At 39.1% G+C, this 24,315-nt stretch overlaps 1 protein-coding gene across 8 annotated transcripts in view; it reads left to right on the forward strand.

Moving 5' to 3' along the window:
* Nucleotides 1–31: 31 nt before the first annotated feature.
* Chek2 (checkpoint kinase 2) overlaps nucleotides 32–24,315 on the forward strand; it is a 37,148-nt gene continuing 12,864 nt past the window's right edge. For 4 of the 8 annotated variants that reach the window (XR_010039739.1, XR_010039738.1, XM_063225995.1 and 1 more), the window contains exons 1-10: nucleotides 32–185; nucleotides 1,505–1,580; nucleotides 1,840–1,958; nucleotides 2,074–2,446; nucleotides 11,407–11,531; nucleotides 11,649–11,796; nucleotides 12,859–12,949; nucleotides 16,961–17,069; nucleotides 20,143–20,196; nucleotides 21,737–21,798. Coding sequence is in view for 6 of the 8 variants with exons in the window: in XM_063225995.1 (XP_063082065.1) it covers nucleotides 1,944–1,958; nucleotides 2,074–2,446; nucleotides 11,407–11,531; nucleotides 11,649–11,796; nucleotides 12,859–12,949; nucleotides 16,961–17,069; nucleotides 20,143–20,196; nucleotides 21,737–21,798 (977 nt within the window). In the remaining 2 variants the exon portion in view is untranslated. Of the gene's footprint in view, nucleotides 1,581–1,839; nucleotides 1,959–2,073; nucleotides 2,447–11,406; nucleotides 11,532–11,648; nucleotides 11,797–12,858; nucleotides 12,950–16,960; nucleotides 17,070–20,142; nucleotides 20,197–21,736; nucleotides 21,799–24,315 lie in introns of all 8 variants that reach the window. The other 4 variants (XM_063225997.1, XM_063225998.1, XM_063225996.1 and 1 more) reach the window with 4 other exon arrangements.

The following is a 24,315-nucleotide window of genomic DNA, read 5'->3' on the forward strand; positions in this document are numbered from 1 at the left end:
TCTGAACTACAACACCCAGCAAGTATCGGTGTCACGCGTGCCGGTCACTTCCGTTGCTTTTCATTGGTCCGGTAGCAGTAGAGAGTGTTTTGATTGGCTGAGGGTGGAGTTTGTATCTTCAGGTTTAGCGCCACTCTGCTACCCGCGGCTGGGGGGGAGCCTGAGCCTCCTGGTGGGCTCACGCGGTGAGTCATAGTGGGAAACTTCTCTTGCGTGCTTGGTGGTTCGAGTCCCATATTCGGGGTTTATGGAAGTGTAATCTCTTTGGCTTTCGTTTTGACTGGATTTTTGAGATGGAAGGAGAGTGCGTGGGCGACTCTTCCTTTATAGATGATCCTCGAGGTGAAATTGACTTTGTTAGTTAGAAAATAAAACAGGCCTGGAGATGTAAGATGAGAAGGAACAGAGTTGTGGTCGATAACAGAGTATCGTTACTTTGTAAAGAATTATACAGATATTAGTACTTAGGAACATTCTTTAGATTCAATCCCTGAACTGCTTCTGAGAACCCAGTTTTAACTGCTAGGTGCAATACAACTGAAAACGTGCTGACTTGTGTAAGGTGCCATGCTGGTGGCTATAAATGTGTGGAATAGGGTGGCAAGGAGCATCAATCTTCCTTGGGACTCAAGTTTCACAGGTTTTTGTTTTATTTTAGACGAGTATCACTAGAGTATCACTATGTACTTCAAGCTGGGTTTGAACTCGTTGTATAGCCCTGGATGGCTTCAAATTTGTAGCGATCCTCCTGTGTTAGTCATAACATGTATCACCAATGCCCAGCTTGAGGTTTCGCCATTTAATAGAAAGGTTGTGTGGAGCTTGTAAAGCCCCTTAGATTTTTTATAATTGGGATCCTGGAGTTTTGCTGAGTTCACTTCCTTTTTTTCCGAATATGAATAGCTCCTAAGTTGGCAAAGAGCTAGGTGGAGTTGTTTAGATGTATGTTTGTGTTCGGCTTCATTAAGTGGACTTAGGTGTCGGGATCAAAACGAACATGGTTTCTGCGTTCTTGGAGAATGCCTGGGGGTAGAAGGAGTATCAGTATTTTGTGCAAATAGTTACTCTGAAGTGGCAAGGGAGTTACTATATAGTTTCTTTTTAGTTGTCGTCTTCTATTTCAGGTGACCTGACACTTTCTTTTCCAAAATAGGAATGAAATTTACGTGTAGTGTTGATTGTAAGTCTGTTTCACTTACAATTTTTAAACAATTGTATGCATGGGATGCTGTTTTGAGTATCAGTTTCATTGCCTTTTTTTTGTTTTTTTGAGACAAGATCTCCCCTTGTAGTTCAGAGTGGCCTTGAACTCACTGTGTAGCCCAAGCTGGCCTCAAACTTGTGGTAGCCCTCCTTTGTCAGTGGAACTTGTGGAGATGTTTCTGTCTCAGCCTTTTAAATGCCGAGATTGCAGGCTTGCACTACCATGCCCTTCAGTTTCATTGCTGTTTACTTACTTTTATCCTTCAAATAACTCAAATAATTTTCTTTCTGTGTTTTATAGCTGCCAGACAAAAACCTGATCCAATGAAAGTGATCTTATGAAAAGTTCAGACCAGAAGAAACTTATAGGTGGACTGGTAGGATTTTTTGGGGGGGGGGGGAATGCTGTCCCATTGAACTAAAACCTTAGCCCTTTTAATTTCTTATTTTGAAAAAAGGTCTCCCTAAATCCCCTATGTTGGCCTTGAACTTTACATCTTCCTGGGTCAGGCTCCTGAGTAGCTGGGATTACAAGTGTGCCACGCCGTGCTTGGTTGTTAGGATTTGAAGAGCATGCTTGCCCTGAATTTTCTCTTTTTTTCTCTCTTTCTTTTTTTAAATTTTGTTTCTTTTGAGATGGTCTCATTATGTAGTGCAGGCCAGCTTTGAACTCACTACGAAGCCCAGGATGGCCTTGAACTCATGATGATCCTCCTGCCTCAGCTTCTTGAGTTTTTCGAATGCTGGGACTACAGGTGTGTGCCTCTGTCTGGCTTTTTTTAAAAATTTTTTTTGCTGTGATAATGTACCGATTCTTCACTCTTGAGATAAATCTTACTCTTTGAAACTTATGATTGGATACTTTTTGAGGTTGCGATGTCTCGAGAGCCCGATGAAGAGAGTCAGCAGTCCTATGCCAGCACCTCACAGCCCCATGGCACTGGTACCAGTTCACAGACCCAAGGTGGCTTCACCCAGTCCCAAGGCTGTTTTTCCCCATCCTCTGGGCTTGCTTCACAATCTCATGGGTCCTTGATGCGCTCCCCAAGCACATCCAGCTCTTCCACCAGCACAGTGCCTACCTCCAGCCAGTCCTCTCAATCCAGCTCCGGGACGCTGAGCTCCTTAGAGACAGTGTCGACTCAGGAACTCTGTTCTATTCCTGAGGACCAAGAACCAGAGGAACCTGTTCCTGCTCCTTGGGCTCGACTGTGGGCTCTCCAGGAAGGATTCTCCAATCTTGGTAAGTCCTTTTCTTTTACAGTATCATGAGTTGTTTAGAAAAAGATTACAGATGATTGTTGCAGCAGAAAAGCTTAGGACACTCATGGAATGATTCTGGAGTCTGAAGGTAATGAAAGATAAAAGGCAGTGGTGGGGCTGGCGTGGCTGTGCACTCCAGTAATTGCAGCACTTGGGAGGCTGAGGCAGAAGAGTCATTGTGAGTTCAGTGCCAGCCTGCACTACAAAGCAAGGTTACCTGACCCCAAAACAAAAAAACAAAATAACCACAACAAAAAAATTCTGTGAGGGCATCAGATGAGTTCAGAAGAGGGAATATTATTCTTGCTTCTGTTTACTGTTTTTGTCTCCAAATAGTCAATGATGTAATTTCAATATAGTGATCTTCTTTGACATGCTGTGGTCCCAATAGAGAATCTTTGCTATGAGTATGTTTGAAGTAGGATTTTAGTTATCTCTTACATTAAAATGACTTTGTATTTTAAAATACTTGATTTGAGTGTTGTCGCGTATGCCTATAAATTTCAGCTCTCAGGAGGCTGAGGCAGAAGGGTTGCAGGTTTAAGGCCAGCCTGGATACATAGCTGATCTAGACTACCTATGGGACCCTATTTCCAAAAAATAAAGGCAAAACAAAATTTGTACTTGATAATATTAAGAAATGAATGATTAATATACTACTTTGTACCCTCTAACTTACCATCCATCCATTTTACTTAAATATCAACTTCAATGAATTGAAAAAACAGTAAAAAAAAAAAAAAAAGTAATCCTCGCATTTAGGGGGCTGAGGCAGAAGGATCACAGTGAATTTGAGGCCAGCCTTGGCTACATAGTATGTTCAAAACCAGCCTGAACTGGGTTGGGGATTTATCTCAGCAGCATAAGTGTCTGCCTGGCAAGTGCACGGTTGTGAGTTTGATCCCTGGTATCAAAAAAACAAAACAAAACAAACAGAAAATCAACCTGAATTATATAGCCAAAATCCTATCTCAAAATAAATAAATAAATAAATAAAGTGGAAACAACATTAAATTTAGAGGTAAACATTTAAAGCCATTTTATACCTTTCTTTGTTGTTATTTGGTTGTTTGAAATAAGGTGTTATGTATAGTCTAGCTTGATTTTGAAATCACATGTAGCCTGGGCTGCCTCATTTTGTGATTTTGCTGCCTCAGCCACCCAAGTGCTGGGATTACAGGTGTGTGCCACCAGGCCTGGCTGTATTTTCTTTTTGTGGCAGTTTTAGAGCCTTAAACTGTCTCATCATTGGATCTTACCTGCTTTTCAAAGAGTTCTCCTGTGATGTATGTGTTTTTGCTCATTTTGGCTAGGGTTAGCTTGTGGCCCTAATGAATTTGTGACTGAGGCAAGTGCACAGGGCAGGAAAGAGGCATAAGTGGAAGTGGTAAATAAAATATAGGGTGGGCAAAAGTGGACTACAGTAAGTGTCACACTCTGACTTAAAGGCTACTTCCAGGTGTAGCTGTACTATTAAAGTAAATCAACTTATTAGCCACTGCAAAGCCTGCCACCAGATGCAGCTTGTCACTTGCTACTTGACAAGATTTTGGTATGAATCAACAAACAATTTGTTAGTCTCTGCAGTGCAACCTCTTGGGTAGCTGGGCATTGCAGCACATCCCCGTAATCCTACCACTTGGGAGGCTAAGGCAGGAGACTTACCACAAGTATAGTACAGTTTAAGCTACATAGTAGGTTCACAGTCAGTCTCTACTACAAAAAAACAAAAACTAGACAAACCTCTTGGCTAATGTTCATCTGTATTTGCAGCTGGTCACCATCGCTAGCATCACAGCCTCAGTTCTTCCTCAGAGTACTAGGTGTTAGAATCATAGGGAGCACACAACCTAGATCCCTCCCAGGTACAGTTTACAGTAGAGTTAAGCTTCCTAGGAGACTAAACCTGTCACTGATCTGACAGGAGGTGGAGCTCAGGTGGTAATCTGAGCCGGGGGGATTAGCTGTATGTCCTGATGAAGCTTCCCTTGCCTGCACTTCACTCCTGCAGTGTGGTTCTGGTTCTGGTTCTGGTTGGTGCCCTTGTCATAGGGCACTGGAATTACCAGGGGCACCATCACTTGGTTCTGTGTTCAACTTTGTAAGGAACTAACAGACTATTTTCTACAGTAGCTGTATCATTTTGTTGTGTTTTCTTTTGGAATTTTTTTTTTCTTTTTTGGTACCGGGGATTGAACTCAGGATCTCGAGCTTGCCAGACAGGTGCTTATGCCACTGAGCTAAATCCCCATCCCTCTTTTGTTTTATTTTGAAATACAGTGTCATGCAGCCCAGATGGTCTTGAGCTCATGGTCCTCTTGCTCCAGGCTCCTGAGGGCTAGGATTATATGCACAGTCACACTCAGCAAGAGAACTTTTGTGTGTGCTTGTTCACATGCATGTGTGGTGTGATGTGTGTGTACACGCTGTGGTGACTGAACCTAGGGCTTTGTGTATGCTAGATAAGTGCTTTACTACTGAGCTACATCTCCTTTTGTGTCATTTATTAATTAAGTAGTTTATTTTTTCATTATATATATTTTAGATATAGTTCCTTATCAGATATGTTTCTCAATACTTCTAGTCTATGGGTTGTCCTTTTCATTCTCTGATGTAATTTTTTGGTGTATACAGATGTTGCTGTTATTATTAATTATGCTGTTACACCGCAGTTTGTATCATGGTGTTTGCACTGAGCTACATGCCCAGCCTATCTAATGTATCTATCTGTGTATCTATGTATCTATCTATGTATTTACTTACAATTTTGAGACAGGGTCTCACTAAATTACTAAATTGCCCACACTTTGCTTGAATTTGCTGTCTTCCTGCTTCAGCCTCCCAGAGTGCTGGGATTATAGGCACTCCCTTACCTCACCATACTTTTAATTTTGATGATGTTCAGTTTCCTTGTTTTTTTCCCTTTACTCTTAGATTTGTTCATCATATCTGAGAAACTTGCTTAGCTGGAAGGTACAAAGTTTCCCCATACTTCTTGCTTTTTGGAATTTTATAGTTTTCATTCTTACAAATAGTTCCCCCCACTTTGGGTATTTTTTTTTTTTTTCTTTGTTAAAATTTTGGTTTTTTGAGACAAGGTCTTGCTGTGTAGTGCAGACTTGTCCTAAACTTGCTGTGTGGACCAGGCTGACCTTGAATTTGTGGTCTTCCTATCTCAGCCTATCAAATGTTGAAATTACAGGTGTGTATCACAACACCTGGCTTTTGTTTTGTTTTGTTTGTGACAGAGTCTTACCACGTAGTTCAGGTTGGCATCCAGTTTGCTACGAAACATAATCCAGCCTTGAACTTGAGATCCTTCTGCCTCAACTTTCTGAGTGGTACAGTTCTCTGATTCCTGTCACAGAAAAAAATTTTAGGACTGGTGAGTAAGAGGCCTGGTAAGAACTTACTAGGTAGAGGGTTTTTTGAGACAGTGGCGTGTCACTGTGTAGTTAGGCTGGCCTTGAACTCATCTTGTAGTCCAGGCTCACCCTGAACTGTGGCAATCTTCCTGCCTCAGCCTCCCAAGTGCTGGGATTATGGGTGTGCACCATCATTCCTGGCTTTATTAGGCACAGTTTTAAAAGTGCACACTCAAGGGTGAAATATGGAAATTGAGAGAAGTGAGACCCACTATCTTTTGGAACTGGCCACATTTATGTTTCTCTTGAGGAAGTGGAAATCTATGGAAAAGGTGGCCCATCCCCTGGAATGATAATGGCCTGTTTTACAGGTGAAAGGTGTGAGCTCAGGTTTTTGTTTTAAGATGGATAATTTAAGCATTCTTTGAGTTCTCTTAATTTGTTCCTTTATCCAGGATCAGTTTCCTATTTTTTACTTTGGGCTTAAAGTATTTGTAAGAAGTTTGGGGTGTGGAGGGTCTTTAAGAAAAGAAGCATACATTAAGCTAAAGAATGCTGATGCAGATGACCTTGAGTAACTTTGTGTCCCAGTTGTTACAGTCTTCTTAAAGGTGCAATTCTTTAGATATGGTTTTCCTTGTCTTCTTTTTACCTATCTTTGTTTTTTGTTCTACCTGACTTTTTCTAACTGTTGTACTCATGTGCCCAAGGACTTATCTTACCAGCCACGGTTAAAGCAAAGCCTTTTCATCCCTAGCCACCCTTTTGCTCTGTCCATCTAAATTCTCTGTGTCCTTTTTTCCACTGGTTTTTCTTTTTCTTTCTTTTCTTTTCTTTTTTCTTTTGGTAATACTGGGGATTGAATCCAAGCCTTCATACTGAGCTATAGCCCCAGGCTCTTTTTTTTTTTAAATGGTTTTTGAAATGCTTTTTAAATTTTGAGACAAGTCTTTCTAAGTTATTAACTTGCCACACTGGGTTCAAACTTGCCATCTTCTTCCCCAGCCTCCAGGAATGCTGCAATCACAGGTGTGCACAACTATACCTGGCCCAACTGGTTTCTAGTAGAAGTACTATTATTCATTATTTTTCCCCCTTATTAACAGAGGCTTAGGTTTCCAATTTTTCTCAGGAGAGCAGGACGAAGCAGAAATGTCCTTATTAAAGTTGTCTCTGTAGAAGTCTAATCCCCAAAATGATGGTGGTCATTTTACAGGTGAAAGGTATGAACTCAGGCTTTAGGGAAATGTCTCCAGGTTTGAGAGCTTGAGTTGAGTTGCTGGGTCATAGAGTATACACAATTTTACTTAATAATTAGGTCGTGACATTGCTTTCTGATGGGGCTGGTTGGGTCAGTCCTTCCTGCCTTACTTCCTTTGTGAGAACTCCCTGAGAGCCTCAGCCCGAGGTGCTGAGGTCCTTCATTTCTATTTCCTCTTCTCAGTCTTCCTGTTGCCTCATCTACACTGGAAACTTCTTCTTCTTCTTCTTTTTTTTTGTCTTTTTGAGACAGGGTCTCGCTGTGCAGTTCAGGCTGGTCTTGGGCTCACTTTGTAGCCCAGGCTGGTCTCGAACTCTCAATGATCCTGCCACCTCAGCCTCCCGAGTGCTGGGATTACAGGTGTGAGCCATCATGCCCAGCTGATTACACTGGAAACTTCTTACTTTATGTTGTTATTACAGCACTAGGGGTTGAACTCAGGTTCTTTGTACTGGCTGCTTCCCTAGTCCTTTTTAATCTTTTTTTTGTGTGTGTGACATGCCGGCTAAATTGCCTAGGCTGGCCCTGAGATGGCCAGGCTCTTGTCTTCGGCCTCCCATAGTGTAGGTGTGCATTATAAATACTGTCTGAAAACTTTTTCCCTGATTCATGTCGTTTTTAAAAAGTTACGTCAGTTTATTGGTACATTTTAAGTATACATAATGATCATGTTTATCGTAAGGGATTTGTATCTGTACATGGCACATTGATTCTTTTTTCCCCCATTCTCCTGCCTTCCTTTCAACCCTTGTTCCCCTCCCCATTTACAAAAGCTGTATTTCCATTTTTCCCTTCTTTTCTCATCTTTTCTTTCTTTTCCCTTCCTTTCTCCCTCCTCTCGCCATCTGAGCATTTTCTTTCTATTCCACCGTATCTATTATACATTTTGATCCTTATTTACACTTTCAGTTTATCACACCAGAAAAACAATGTGGTGTATTTGGGTTATTTCACTTCAGGTTTTTTGAGACAGGGTCTCGGTAAGGTAAGAAGCCCAGGCTGACCCAGCACTTGCTGCCATCTTCTTGTCTCAGCCTCCTGAGTGCTAGAATTACTGGCATGCACCACCACCATGTCCAGTTCTCATTTAAGCTTTGAATAGGTTGTATTTGTATTCAGTAGATATTCAAGAGAAGAGCAAGGGCTTCATCCAATGCCTGCCCCTCCCCCACTTCCCATTATTGCCAGTTTCTTACAAGTTTTCCGGGCTATGTGAAGCATATGCAAACAAATAAATGTATATACTTTCCTCCACTTGTTTTTATACTACTTTAGCAATGTCATGCTGGGTGTGATGGCACATGCTTGTATTCCTAGTCCTTGAGACAGGATTGCTCTGGGTTCAGGGCCAGCCTGGGCTGCATAGTGAGTCCAAGGCCTGCCTGAACTACGTAGTGAGAGAGGCTTTTATGACATAATATTAAAAAAAAAAAAAAAAAACCAGAGGCTGGGGATTTAGCTCAGCGGCATAAGCGCCTGCCTTGCAAGCAGATGGTTGTGAGTCCGATCCTTTTGTTTTACCGATAAAAAACAAAAAAGACAAAAAAAAAATTATTATTAGCTGTTGATGCATGCCTATAGTGCCGGCCTTCACGAGGCTAAGGGAGGAGGATCACAAAGCCTGGACCACATAGCAAGACTTAAAAATCCCCCCCCCCAAAGAAAGTTTATACTAATTGTAATTGTAATGTATTATATGATGCTTTACGTGTAAAAAACTTTGAGGCTTGCTTTTTACACTTACTATATCACAGACACTCTTTTATTAGAATATAAACACCTTTATTTCTTTTTATAGATAGATAGATTTATTAAACTAGGCCCTTACTCATGGGCTTTTGTTTTTGAGACAGAATCTGACTCATAGCCCATGGACTATAAGTCATAGGCTGGCTTTGAAATCCTATTGATTCTTTTGCCTCAGTCTCCTGAGTGTGGGGATTATAGGTATGTGCTACCATACCTGGCTCATGGACATTTGTTTATAATCTTTTTTATTAAGAACAATGGTATGTGGCCTTGTGTCCTTTCATAATATGTGTGATATCGTAGGATAAGTTATTAGCGATTAAATTTCTGAGTCAATGAGTGTGTACTTAGGTAATTTTTGAAAAAATTGAGGTGAAATTCACAAAATTAACCCTTTAAAAGTGAATGGCTGGGCATGGTGGTGCACCTGCATTTGGGAGGCTGAGGCAGGAGGACGGTGCAAATTTAAGACCAGTCTGAACTACATAGTGAGAACTTGTCTCAAAACAAACAAACAAACCAAAAAACAACAACAACAGAAGTAAATGGCACTCGATGGCATTTAGCATATTCATAGCGTTGTTCAGGTACCACTTATGTGTAGTTCAAAACATTTCCATCGTTCCAAAATGAATCTTGGCACCCATTAAAGTTACTCTCCTTTCTGTTTTTTTTCTGCTCTGCATTTTTGTTTGTTTTCCTCACTTCCTCCCTCCTTCCCCTTCCAACCTTACCTGCTTCCTTCTCCTCCTCCTTCCCATCTTCCTTCTGGTGGGTCTCATTTTGTTGCCCAGAACTTCTGGGCTCACGTGATTCACCCAAGTAGCAGGCACTGTAACTGTGCACCGCTGCATCAAGCTGCATTTCATTTAAATAATGTTGTACAGTGTGTGGCCTTTCCAGTGTGGCGTCTTTCATTTAGCATGATGTTTTAAAAGTTCTCATGCTGTGTGACATGCTAGTATTTTATTTATTTTTATGATGTCTGAATAATATTCTATTATATGTTAATCTCATAATTTATACATTTATTGGCAGTTGGGTCTTTTCTACCTTTTGAATAGTGTGTGTAGTACTGGTGTGACCACTGGCGTACCCTTTTTTCAGTTCTTTCAGGTTTATACCTAGGAAGAGAATTGCTAAGCCATATGACAGGTTTTTTGGTGCTAGGAATCAAACCTATGCCTGTGTGCATGCTAGGTAAGTGTGGCCCTGGAGCTTACTTAGAGCTTTTTTTCTTTAAATAGCTGTCTTTTTGAGTATGATGTGGCTGCACATGTAATTTTGATGGGTCTTGCCAAATTGTTCTGCCTTGACAATTACATAACATGTGTATGCATTATATTTTTATTGGCAGTGTGTATGTGTACATGCTTCTCTGTGCCTCTTGCCAACAATGTAATATGAGGCTCTTTTTTTTTTTTTTAAATCGGTACTGGGATTGAACTCAAAGACCCACGCGCTTACAAGGCAGGCTTTTATGCTGCTGAGCTAAATCCCCAGCCCTAATATGAGGCTTTTTGATTTTTGTGAATCTGGGGGGTATAGATACTATACTTTTTTGGTTTTAAAAATGTCTTATATCGGGTTAAATAGGCCATCTTTGTCTGTGTTTGAAGCATTTGTTTTTCCTCTTTTGGAAATTGTCTCTTTACATCCTTTGCTCATTTCCCACCAGTTTGTCTTGATTTACTCTTTTTAGGGCTGGGTGTGATGGTACAGGCCTGTAATTCCAGGACTCCAGACTGTGGGAGGAGCATCTCCTTGAGTTTGAGGTCAGATTTGGTTACATAAGCTGAGTAGAAGATTATGTTTGAGTCTAAATACAAAAGAGGAAAGCAGCCTTTCAGGTAGTTGGGATTGAGGATGTGGAGAGGCCACAAAGCCTCTGCTTGGCATATGTGGGTAGAAAAGGAAGCCAGAAGGACTGGGCATATGAGTGGGGGCCCAGAGGCTCCAGGTGACATTGGAATGGAGGCAGAGGCCAGGCGCGGAGCATCTAGTGGACCATGAGTATATGTTCTTTTACTAAGTGTGGTGGGAAGCCTGAGGAAGGTAACAAACAGGAAATTACTCTACTGAAGTACTTTCCAAGTACTTTAAAAGTTATTTGAGAAGTTTTAATGACTGCTTGTATTTCATGGTTCTGTATAAATCATCACTGATTAAACCCACTGTTGTGAAATTTGTGTCTCATCCCATCCCTGCTTTTTTGGTGCTGAGGACTGAATCCAGTGTCTCCGGGATGCTAGCATGTACCCACCAAAGTTATAGCTACCAGCACTCCCTGCCAGTTTGTAATGTTACAAAAATCTTGATAATTAAATCTAATTTTGATTGCCTTGTTAACCTGTTTTCCTACAAGCAGATTTTATAAGCTATTTATTTATTTATTTGTTGGTTGGTTGATTGGTTTATATATACCAGGAATAGAACTCAGGACCTTGCCTTTGGTAGGCGGGGACTTGTGCCACTGATCTGTATCCCCAACTCATATAAGCAATTTTTAAAGGTGCGTGATACAGAAAATTCAACAGCTCTCTGGTGTGTGCTTTTGTTTTACAGAGTGTGTTAATGACAGCTACTGGTTTGGGAGGGATAAAAGCTGTGACTATTGCTTTGATGAACCTCTGCTAAAAAGAACAGATAAATACAGGACATATAGCAAGAAACATTTTCGGATTTTCAGGGTAGGTAAACAATGTGTATATGCTTGGGAAAACTGGTTATCTAGCTGTTGCTCTTGGATATCTTTTAATTACAAATTCCTGCTGTTAAAACTTTAAATAAAATGTCCTCTATTTTAGGAAGTGGGTCCTAAAAACTCTTACATTGCATACATAGAAGATCACAGTGGGAATGGAACCTTTGTAAATACAGAGCTTGTAGGGAAAGGAAAACGTCGTCCTTTGAGTAACAATTCTGAAATTGCACTTTCACTATGTAGAAATAAAGGTAATATTATCATTTTATGATTACTAGATTGTTTTCCTCCCTGCTGTGTAAAAGGGAAAATTTGACTTTGTGCCCTGATAAAGTATGGTTTCAGTGAGTAAAATTAAATTACGACTCAGCACTTAATTCTGCTGTTATCATTGCATTTTTAAATGATAAAGTTTTATTCAGACAGATTTTCTTAGATTTAATTGGTTTGATTGATTTTAAATAAAGCTATATGGTATCATTTGTGTTATCATATTGGCTAAAATACGTTTTAAAATACTTAATTAAGTATTTTAAAGTATTTTAAGTATTTTAAGTATTGTTTAATACTTACTAAAATACATTTTAAAATACTTGATTCAGTTTATACCATATCAGCCTTTCATATGTCTGAATTATTTGAGGTTATTAATTCTTCCTTCTTCCCCCCCTCTTTCTCTTGCTACTTTCCTTCATTTTTTCTGTTAGTTTCTGCATGTATTTATTAAACTCCTTTTGATGCCAAGTGTTAGGCTATGAGTGTTTCTGTAAGAGGCTAAGTTTAGTGGTGCTGGGGTTGGGTGTTGGGCCGTCCGCATATGCTCACTTTCACAAAGCCACTCCTTCAGCAGTCTGTCTTCTTAAATGTCTGGCAGTTATGCTCTGCAAGTGGAGATGTTTCTTACACCTTCAGTAGTATCTTAGAAACATCCACTCCTCAAAACAAGATCATATCTAAAATAGTTTCAGTAAGAGCCAATTCTAGAAGGAATAATTGACAAAAGTGAATTACAGAGTTCTAAGTAGCTCCCACTGACTAAATCTGTGAGCAAAAGGAATACCATTAGAGCAGTTGGTTATATCCTGAGCTCAGTGAATATAAGCAGCAGTTACACTATAGGTTTTCCGTACTATGAGAGTATTTCCATTGGACAGTGAAATTTGACAGCATTTCTCAAAGTTTTGTGCCATGCATTAGTCTAGCTAAATAATGTAATTAAAAACAATTGCCTTATAATAACTACAACTGCATTTTAGAATAAATTATCTAAGTGTATGAATTAATAATCACCCGTCTGCCCTTTTTTCTCTTAGTTTTTGTATTTTTTGATCTGACTGTAGATGATCAGTCAGTTTATCCCAAGCAGTTAAGAGATGAATACATCATATCAAAAACTCTTGGAAGGTAAGTTGTTTTTTTCTTATAGAAACTATACTTCCATTTTTTCCTTCATGTTTGTTATTTGTTAGTTTTTGTCCTGATTTTATAACATTATTTATTCATAACATAATTGTAGGACAACTATTGGTGATGAATGCACTGTATTATTGATTTATTTTACAATGTCAATTTGAACTTTTTTGCTATGTATGTTTTTGTTTTATATATGTATATAAACATGTATTGTATTCTTGTTTGTTTGTTTAATTTTTTTGAGTCAGGGTCTCACTATGTAGCTGAGGCTGGACTTGAATTTGTAGTGATCCTCCTGCCTCAGCTTCCCAAGTATTCATAGTATAGGCATGTGTCCATCTTACTCTTTCAAATTAATTGTAGATCTTAGTGCAAGACCTTGGATTCAATCCTCATCATAAAAGGAAAAAAGTGAATTTTAGTACATTCATAGGGTGGTGCAGTCATCACCATAAATGGTTATTTATTTTTGTCTTTTTGAGACAAGGTTTTGCTATGCAGTTCAGGCTGGTTTTGAACTCACTTTGTAACTCAGGCTGGCCTTAAACACTTGGTAATCCTCCTGTCTCAGCTTCCTGAGTGCTGGGATTATAGGCGTGTGCCAACATAGCAGGCACCATAATCGGTTTTGCAACATGCTCATGTCTGTCTAAAAACACAGTTACATATTTGTCTTGTTTAGAATTTGTATCAACTTGGAACATAAAGTATTGACGGGGCTGGGGATTTAGCTCAGCGGCATAAGCGCCTGCAAGCAGGCAGTAGTGAGTTCAATCCCCAGTACCAATAAAAAGGAAAAAGACAAAAAAAAAAAAAGTATTGACTATTGAATGTAATCTAAATTTTTAGTCTCGGGACTTCCACATTTAAATATTATTGAGGATAGAAGCTTGGGATATAGCTGTGTGGTAGAGTACTTATCTATCATGTAGGAGACCTCAAATTTGATCCCTGATACCAGAACAATTTTGTAAAATTCAAAATTCTTGAGGACTCCAAAGAGCTTTGATTTTGTAGTTTAAATCTATTGATTTACAGTATTAGAAATTAAAATTGAGAAAAATGTTTATAATATTAATTGACTAGATTTACTAAAGTTAATAACATTTTAAATAAAAATAATTATTAAAAAGAGAGGTATTGGTCAATGTATTTATGAATCCTTTTAACATGTGAGTTATTAATTTGTTTTTTTGGTACTGGAGCTCAAACTCACAACCTTTCGCTTGCCAGACAGGCGCTTTATACCTTTGAGCTAAATCCCCAGTCCTAACATCTGAGTTATTTAGTTGCAGTCAGCATGGCCTAGAGGTCTATGGGTCTGTGTTTAGAAGGTGACTGAGTACTGAAGTTTGATTTTTCACTCAGTCTGTTATGGGTATTACATGCTTTTGTAGCCTCTAGGAAAACGCTATTGTAGACTCAGGAGAAAATGAGATTGAAAAAGACAAGTAAGGTCTTGGTAATATTCTAACTGTGGAGGCCCGGGAGTCTTGGTCTTGTAAGGGCTGCCCAACCAGGCTGTGAGAATTGTTGCTTTAGGAAAGGAATTCAGGATACTTGTTTGTATTATACAATGTCTTTCACCCATTTCTTCCCACTTGGAAAGGCCTTTCTGTTGAATTATGCTGTATATCTAGTGGTATATTTGTTTGTTTTTTTGTTTTGTGGTACTGGGCATGGGGCCTCACACATGCTGTGTGCTCCACCAATGAGCTGCTTTCTCAGATACTGATGTCAGATATCCTCTTGTTATTTATATATTTATTTTTTGTATTGAAAATCAAACTCGAGACCTTGTACTGAACAGCAGGTGCTGTACCACTGAGCTATATCCCTGGCCCTCTTCTTGGTATTTTTTGAATATGAACATAGAAAGTATATAGAAGGAAATAACCTTTAGATGTGAACAACAAAAAGACAAGCAATCTCAAAGGAGGGGGACAGAAAGGGCTCAAAGAGACATTTCCATAAAGAAAACACATAAATGGCCAAGAACACATGAAAAGATGCGCAATGTCATTAGTCTCTCAAAGAAACACATGAACACTACATTGAGATAACACTTCATACCAATCCCCCAGGACGGTCATAATAAAGAGGAAAAAATTAACAAGTGTTGATGAAGATGTAGAGACATTGGAACCACTGTGCAGTGCTGGTAGGAATGTAAATAGTGCAACCGCTATGTGAAACAGTTTGGTCTCTAAACGTTAAACAGAATTAGTTGTATGACCTGGAAATTCTCTTCAGAGAATTTTTCTGTTTTCTTTTTTATGCTTGTGCTTTTGGTGTCATATTTATGAAACAGTTCACAAAAAGGGAAAACAACTGAAATAAGTGTTGAAAGATGGTGGATATTTCAATGAGCTGGCACATGGCCATAATCCCAACTACTTGGGAGGCTGAGCCTGGAGGATTGCAAATTCAAGGTCAGCCTGGTCAGCTTAGCTGAACCCTATCTCAAAATAAAATAAGAAGGAATGGGAATATAACTTAATGCTAACTCAGTCCTCAGTACAAATAAAGTGGGGGAGTGGTGTAGGAGATAAACAAAATGTGACATTGCGATATAATAGAATATTATTCAGCTACAAAAAAGAAGTGAACTACTTGGGTCCCGTGCAAGTACCTATAGTTCCAGCTACTCTGAAAGCTGAGGCAGGAGAGTTTGAAGTTTGAGTGCAGCCAGAGCAACTTAGGAAAACCCTGTCTCAGAAAAAAGGGTGATTGGGATATACCTCAGTGATACAGCATTTGCATAGTACAAGTGAAACTCTGACTTTAATCTGCAGCAGCGTAAGAACAAAGCATACACACACACAGACATACACACAAACTAATAAAATAAACCTTGCCTTGTAAAGATCACAAAGGTAAGTTTTGTATGAATTTAACATAGTAAAAAATACGTCTTGGTAAGCCCGCCACCTTACTCCCTTAAAACCTATACTTCTCATTGTCTATTTCAAGCAGATCAAGATAAATGGTTTGTATTGTGGTAGCCTTTACTTTGGGCTGACCCAAGCTTTGGAAAGCCTAGCTTACTCAGGCTTGAGCTGCCAGTGGTACATGCATGACTGTCTCACTGAGTGACTTTTTGTTTATTAGTAGAAAGACTGATAAAAATGATTAGATTCATTTGTACTGCCAGTGGTACAAGCTGCTTGATGGGATAGTCACACATATATCACCCAGTGGTTCAAGCCACCCAGCAGTGAGACATGAATTATGGCCCCTTCATGAATATGTTAAGTGTGTGCTGCATAGCATCCTAGATAGCATTCCTCCTCCTCCATTAGTAATACCCTCGTTAGCTATAAACCTTTGTGAGAGGCTGCTATAAGCAAGTAACTTGTGTAATACTTTCAGATTTGATGTCAGGTGCAATTCATGTCATCAGTGGCTTATGCATTCTTGGGGATTTTTTTTTTTTTTTTTGTCTTTTTGAGACAGGGTCTCGCTGTGCAGTTCAGGCTGGCCTTGAGCTCACTTTGTAGCCCAGGCTTGTCTCAAACTTACAACGATCCTCCTGCCTCAGCCTCCCAAGGGCTGGGATTACAGGGGTGAGCCACCATACCCGGCTGCCTTATGCATTCTTTAAAGATAGAGAATAAGGATAAAGAAATGTGCCAGTGAAACTATTTCATCTGCATATTCTGTTGACTATTACTTGTTTTGAGCAGGGAGGAATGTTCTTATTGGTGTGTCTGTGACTCATTTTTGACCAGAGAAGAATGTTCTAGTTGGTATGTCTATGATCTTTAGGACAAGTTACTTGTCACTCACCTTGGAAATAGAATTTGGAGCTGACTCAGTGTGGTTAGATGACCTACATCCACTTACGCCCTTGATACTTTGCATTGTTAAAATTTCACTGTGTCCCGTGATAATAGAAAAAATAAAAGTTGTCTTTAACTTCTAATACTCAGGAAGAGTTGAGTGTGGTGGGTGTTACGATTAAAAACATCCTGAAAAGTCACTGTCTGTTTTTCTCTCTAGTGGTGCTTGTGGAGAAGTAAAGCTGGCTTTTGAGAGGAAAACGTGTAAGAAAGTAGCCATAAAGATCATCAGCAAAAGGAAATTTGCTATTGGCTCTTTGAAAGAGTCAGTAAGTACCTGTGTTAGTGGCTGCTCTGCTTTTTCTTACACTTCCTTATAACTTCCCTAGGTAATCTTTGACACTTTTCAAACTCGGCAAGAATTGACTGCTCAGACACAGTAATATGTGATTATCAAAGAACATCAAAAAGTGCTTGCTTCAGTGGCACAAACACTAAAAGAATACTAACAAGTTTCAAGAATCTTTAACTTAGAAAATTTTACTTACAGATAATCTGGGTCTAAAAATATTTGGTTGTAACTAATAATGTACATGGAAGGGAGGTTTTTTTCCCCCCTTCCTGTTCCAAATTGTTACAGGACTGCTTTTACAATAATTGAAAGGAAATTAGGGAAAAAATTCCAACCATAATCCTGCTGTTGCAACTCTACAGCTGTTTTCAGTTTTCCTTTTCTTTCTAGTCTTGGTCTGTACAAATCTGTGTTTTTAGCTGATTGAAATCTTATTGTATGTACAACTGGGCATTCTGCTTTCCACATGTGCTGGAGAGCATACGCTTCCCCACATACATTTTTCTTTTTGATGATTATGTCCATTTCATCAACTTTATCATGATTTTATTTATTTGCAATCCTATCAAACATTTAATCAATTTCTGTATTGTCAGTGGAAATTAAATTTCTTGAGGGCTGGAGCTGTATTGAGAAATAAAAATTTGAAAACTAATAAAAATTTGATTTCAGCCTGTCATAAGTGTTGCATGGGGGCTGGGGATGTATGTAGCCCAATGTCTTCAAGGCAAGGGTGAAGCCCTGAATTCAATTTCTGTTACCCCCCTCTCCGCCCAAAAAAGTGTGCACTCTTTTCTGAACTTTTATCTTGAAAACAGTTTTCAAAAATGTAACATTTCCAGCACTCTCAAAATGTATCATTTCAGCTTGTTATACAATTGAGGATCTTTCTGACTTCAAGTTTTGAAGTATGAAGAATCACAACAGCAAAAAATAGTAATGATCCATTAATAACAGTGCATTTGTTTTCCAAGCCCTGCCCCAGCCTTCTTTCTCTGAGTGTGTTCCTTAAAGTGGTAGAGATGTCCAAAGACTCAGTGTATTGGTTAGCTTTCTGTCACAAAAATCCTGAGAAAATTAAAGAGAGGAAAGATTTATTTTGGCTCACAGTTTTGGAGGTGTCAGCCTAGTCACTTGGCTTAGTTTCTGGGTCTGTGATCAGGCAGTACATCATGGTGAGGAGTATTCTGGGCATTGAAACTGTTCCTCTCGTGGTGCTCAGGAAGTAAAGATTGAGAGGGGAGGGAAGGGGCCAGGGACAAAATATATACACAGTACAAGGGCATGCCCCAGAGACCTGCCTCCTCCACAGATCTCTACTGAAGTTCCCACCACCTCCCAGTAGCCTATTAAGCAGTCACCTTGGAAAGGTACCCCTGACCACTGTTGCACCTAGGACCAAGTCTTTAAACATTGGCTTTTAGGGAACACTCAAGATCTACACTGTAACCACCAGTAAAGCAGCATTTCTTGTGCTTTCCCTGCTTAGTATTCAGTTCTGTAACTGTCACTTGAACTCTGTACAAATGCTCTGAATGATCCTAGAGAAAAATTTCTAGGTACTCATTCACAAAAAAGGAGTGGTCTCAACTTTTTAATAATTTATCCCACCATTTTTTTTGTTAGTCATTGAGGTAATTCCCAGTGAATTACTCTGCTCTTTTGGATCGTAGAGCAATGAATATCTCAGTATTCATGGATTAGTTACAGATTTTTTTTTCTTTTTTGTGGTAGTAGGGATCCAGCTCAGGGCTTCATGCATGCTATACAAATGTTCTTACCAATGAGCTACGCCCTTAGCCTTTAGTATAGATTTTTCAGAGTTAAGTTGTTTAAATTATTTCTATATAGTACGTATCATTTTATTGCCTTTTCTGAAATCTATATTTACTGTATAGATGATGTAGCTGAATGTATTGGTCTTTGCACATATGGCCTGAGAAAGTAATGTAAAACATAGTCTGTAATCATATTTTCCTTTCTCGGCCAGCTGTTTCTGGCTATTATACTTTAACATTCCTTAAAGGTTTTTTTTTCCCTAGACAATGCCATTCTCACATGGCAGGAAGAATTTCCTTTCTGTGTTCACTTTGTTACAGACCTTTTCCCTTGTGATTCTGGTTTGCTTTCTGTTTGGAAAAGAAAATACCTACCAGATCAATAATTAAAAAAAAAAGTAAAATTCTACTTGTTAATTTCACTGTACAGTCATGCTGGACTCCTTATGACCTCTGTATTTTCAGAGTGCTACACCCTGATGTGCTAATGAGTGTTAACGGCTTACAGGAAGAGGCAGGCTTTTAAAATTAAACATCTGGGGTTTCCTAGCTGAGTCCATTTGACATGAATGTGTAATTCTATATTCTCTTTGCTCGTGGAGGGTGTAGCCCTAGAAGTTGAGTTACTTGATTCATGTTTTGAAATCGTAATGGGGAACAATGTCAGTACACCAAAGCTTCCTCCCCTCAGAGTCTCACTGAGTTTGTTATCCTGTATTTAAAGGTGGAACCTGTCTATCCTCAGTCATTAGAAATTTTACTTGACATTTTCTTCATATGGTTTAATCAAAGCTTATACTCTATACTCTTCACTTATTTTACCATGTTTTTAAATGTATTTACTTCCATAGCTAATGAAGTTGAGGGAGAGGTTACCAATAATAGATGAAAAGAATGGGAAACACACTTGCTTATGGCAGCAGAAATTGGCATAAGTAATTTGTTTTCTGAGACTCAGTTGCCTATTCTGTAAAATGGGGATAATTATAGAATTTACTTCATTTGAGGATTAGATGGTTATGTGACATAATTTTGTACATAAAGAGCTTGGTGCAAGACCTGGCTGTTTATTGAATGTCTGTAATTTGCCAAGCATTTTGCAAAGTAATTTTTCATGACTTATTTAATTCATTGACCTCTGTCTTTGTTTCTTTGTATAAATAGAGCCTAGTTTGAATTCAGGCAGTCTTTACTCAGTTAAGTTTAATTGTAAACATTTAAAAAATAATGGCTGTTGTTATTATTGATAAACTGTTATTCTCTTTATCCAAGGACCCAGCTCTTAATGTTGAAACTGAAATAGAAATTTTGAAAAAACTGAACCATGTAAGTACTTGTAAAATATGATTTATATGTAAGCTCAAAATATGGGAAGCAGATCAGTTATTTCAATATCACAGAGCTAGTTTTAACCTGGGTTATTTACTTTCTATCTGTAGGTGGCATATATACATGCATCTAGCTGTCATTTATCTTGGAAAACTTTTACTTCAAAATTTTGAGGGATAATACTTCATAAGTGTTTACGATTTCATGAATAATTATACAGTATTTTTACTTAGTTCTTCTTTTGTTTGTTTGTTTGTTTTCTTTTTGAGATAGGGTCTTGCTGTATAGTCCAGGTTGGCCTTGAATTTACTATCTAGCCTAGCCTGACTTTAAACTTGAGGCTCATTCTTCTGCTTCAGCCTCCTGAGTTTTTGGGATTTACAAGCATGTGCCACTATACTTGGCTTCTGACCAAAGTCTGTATCATATAGACTTCATCAACTAATTATGTATGTGAAGACAAGGCTAATTAATTTGATTTAACACTTTTAAGTACTTCGGCATGGGGATATAGTTTGGTGATAGATCATTTGCTTAGTGAGACCCAGTTTGGTCCCCTGTACTAATCTGAGTAGAACCAAGGATAACTAATAAGTATGGCAACACCCTGTCCTCATGTCTGATCGTATGGTGTTGGTGGCTCTGCTGGCTGTAAATAATTCTTATTCTTGTAGCAGGAGGATTGTAAGTTTGAGCTGAACTTGGGCTATTTAGTGACTTAGTGACACTCTGTCTAAAAATAAAGTACTGGAATGTGGCCCAGTGCGAAGGCTCTGGGTTCAATCTCCACCAAAAAAAAAAAAAAAGAAAAAATTTTCTTTTTTTTTGTGCAGTGATGACTTTTTCTCAGTGTATGGTATATCTCAATTCAAAAACATGAAAACAAAAAGTTGAAGTGTGGTTTGGATCCTATTTTTCTTTTTATTGGTTCTTTCAGTTTCTTCATCAGTTCATGAGTGTTTGTGAAGCCAAAAGCCTTCGAGTTAAACTTGTGACCACTGCAGACATATCCAACCTGTGGTCTGCAGTCCTTCCACTTTCTTTTTTTTTTTAAACTTATAATAATAAATATATTTTAAAAGGGAAGTTTTATTACTTATATATTAGCTACATTATATATTCTATATGTGGCTCAAGACAACACCTCTTGACTTAATGTAGCCCAGGCAAGTCAAAAGGTTACACAGGTTCTTATAAAATCAGAATGTCTCTCTTCTCCTGGAACAACGGGAGGCCCTTGTCACGTTGGCTCCCATTCCCCTGTCCCCTGGAAGGACATCCTTGTATAGGAAATCCGGTCTAGTTCCTCACCGACGTGGTGGCGTGCAATGTTTCCTGCATGTACTCACTGAGTCGACTAGATTTTGTTTTGTCTTCTCTGCTGCTTCAACTTCAGAGGATCCAGAGACAGGGAGCCAGATGCCTGGTCTTGGCCTTCGTGACTCTCTGGGCAAATGTCTCAAATTCTATGGCATTAGTCGTTTTCCCTCTTGAAAGTTTTTTCTCACTACTTTTCTTTGTTTCCTTTTTTTTTTAGCCTTGTATCATCAAGATTAAAAACTTTTTTGATGCAGAAGATTATTACATTGTTTTGGAGTTGTAAGTAGTACATGTTTTGCATTTATGTTTCTCTTTAAGTGCTCATATACCAGCAACGAATTGAATGTACTTACCTTTCTTATCTTGGGGACCCTCAACATGTATGTACATGGTAGTAGGACCCACAGTGTGTGTGTGTGAGTGTGTGTGTGTGTGTGTGTGTGTGTGTGTGTGTGAATATCACTTCTAAAAACCCTCCCATGTTTCCGAAAGCATTTAGTTTGGGATTCCAGGTCTTATATCTGAGGTTCAAACCTGGGTTTGAACTCTACGTGTGAGCAGCTAAGCACCCATGGGTGAGTTATTTCACTTCTCTGAGCCTGGTTTTCTTAATATTAAATGAAGATATTAATGATATCCCATGTGTAAAAATCTTGTAAGGATGATATACGATGGAACTGAAAACCTTCACAGAGAGTGCCTGGCAACTTTGGCTTCATACTACTATTCTGCAGCTCCCTGACCGAGTGTGTCTTTCTGCTCAGAATCATGGAACTTTGTAGAGTATCCTTCAGAGTCTTGCTACTTCAGAGGCCACATTGGTCTAGTTTCACCACGTATGACCAAAATAGTTTCCTGTTTTATTCCTGGGAGAGGCCGGGCTCATGTCCATTCCTGCATAAATTTGCAGTGCTTCTGGGAATGGTTGTTGTGGCAGGAGAGTATGCGTTGTTGTTGGCCGGCAAACAGTGATTATTCAGGTTGACCTTGAGATTACATAATAAATCGGAGTCCTGATAGGAGCACTGGGCTATACTTGAATGCCTAGGGAATGTTGCTACTAAGTGGAAGACTGTTACTTGACTGGATCCAATTACCACAGTTTAATAATTCTGGCAAAACAGTAACAGTAACTGTTACTATGAATCAAGTACTGCTATAAACACTTTATGTGTATTGACACATTTATGCTTTATAATAATCTTATAGGTTGATTACGAGTTATTGGTACGTTACTGTTTTTAGACTTCCTTAAAGAAAAGACAGTTGAATCACAGAGGAAATGCACAGCCTTTTTGAGCAACTACACCAGGCCAGGTACCTTACTTACGTCAGTTAGCTCTTAGATTTTCACACTAGCCATCATGGTAGGTGGTTGTCTTGGTCACTTTCTCTGTGGTGGAACAGAATGCCTGATATCTACAGCTTGAAGGAGGAGAGTTTTTCTTTTGGCTCCAGTTTTAGAAGTTTCAGTCCATGTTTAGCAGGCTCAAACACAGAAAACAGCCTGGTGGAAGGGTCTGCTGCTGAGGAAAGGGGCTCACGTCATGGCACTCAGGAGGCAGAGAGGGAAGAGAGGAGCCGGGAGGGAGAGATACCCTTCTAGTCAGACCCCTCTAATGCAGCCCCACCTCCTGGCAGAAGTCAGCTGTAGTGTCCCCATGGTTTAGTCACCTTCCAAAAGCTCTTCTCCTCCAGCACGTGAGGCTCTTGGTAGACATGTAGATTCAAACCATAACAATGATATTATCCCCATTTCTTTTAAGCTCAGAGAAGTTAAATATCTCACCCAAAGTCTTCTAGCTGGGAAGTGGTGGCGTTGGAATTCAGACCCCCATTGCCTGATTGTAAGTGTCAGCTTCCTCTTCTGTGTTAGCTCCCAACTCGTGATAAGAATGTAGACTCCTAACCAGGTGTGACGGTATTTGCCTGTACCCCCAGTGACTGAGGGAGGCCGAGGCAGGAGGACTACAAGTTTGAGTCTGCCTAAGTAATTTAGTGAGACTGTGTCTCAAAAAAGAGCTGGGAATGTGGCTCAGTAGTTACGTGCCCATGGGTTCCATTCTTAGTATGGTTAAAAAGAAAAGAGAGGAAAAAAGCAAACTCCTAGGCGCTACCTGTGGTCTGCTGAACCCATGTATAGGGCCTTTCCAGTAACCCACATGCTTAGCCCATTTATTTTAGTCTTTTGAAGTGTGGTTTTAGTAAGTTTTTGAGTTGTCCATGCTGGACTTGAACTTCAGTCATCCTGCCTCAGCTTCCCAGAGTGCCGGGGCGTGCACCCCTCTGCCTGGCTTGAGTTCAGTTTTTAAAAGCTCTCCAAGTATCAGCACCCCTTGCACATTCCTTCTGTTCTCTTCTTTCCAACTGGAACATCTGATTAAAAATGGGAGTCAAAAGTGAAGTAAAAATATTTTCTTTTTTTAAAGAATTTTATTTAAAGAAAGACTAAACAAAACAAAATGGGTAGAAATAATACATACGTTCCACTAGTTAATGTTTACATACTGTCTCTTTACAAATAGTTTAAGATACAAAACTGGAACATATAAAGTGGGAATTCAAACAGTGAGACTACAAATAGTTCTGTTCAACTATCCAACAAACACTTAGAATTATGGTTGTCAATCCTATACACTTAAACATACGTGCAGTTATCCATATCATCATTTATGTTGAGATTAAACAAACTAAAGCAGGCTAAAGTCATTCTGAACAAATAATAATAGTATTGCTGGATTTCACATCATGACACTCCGGGATCAGCACTGGGTACTGTACTGTCTTTTTCATTTT

Source organism: Cavia porcellus, unplaced genomic scaffold (genome assembly GCF_034190915.1).
Source record: "Cavia porcellus strain 051 isolate PalLab524CR breed Dunkin Hartley unplaced genomic scaffold, mCavPor4.1 scaffold_16, whole genome shotgun sequence".
Lineage (NCBI taxonomy): Eukaryota > Metazoa > Chordata > Mammalia > Rodentia > Caviidae > Cavia > Cavia porcellus.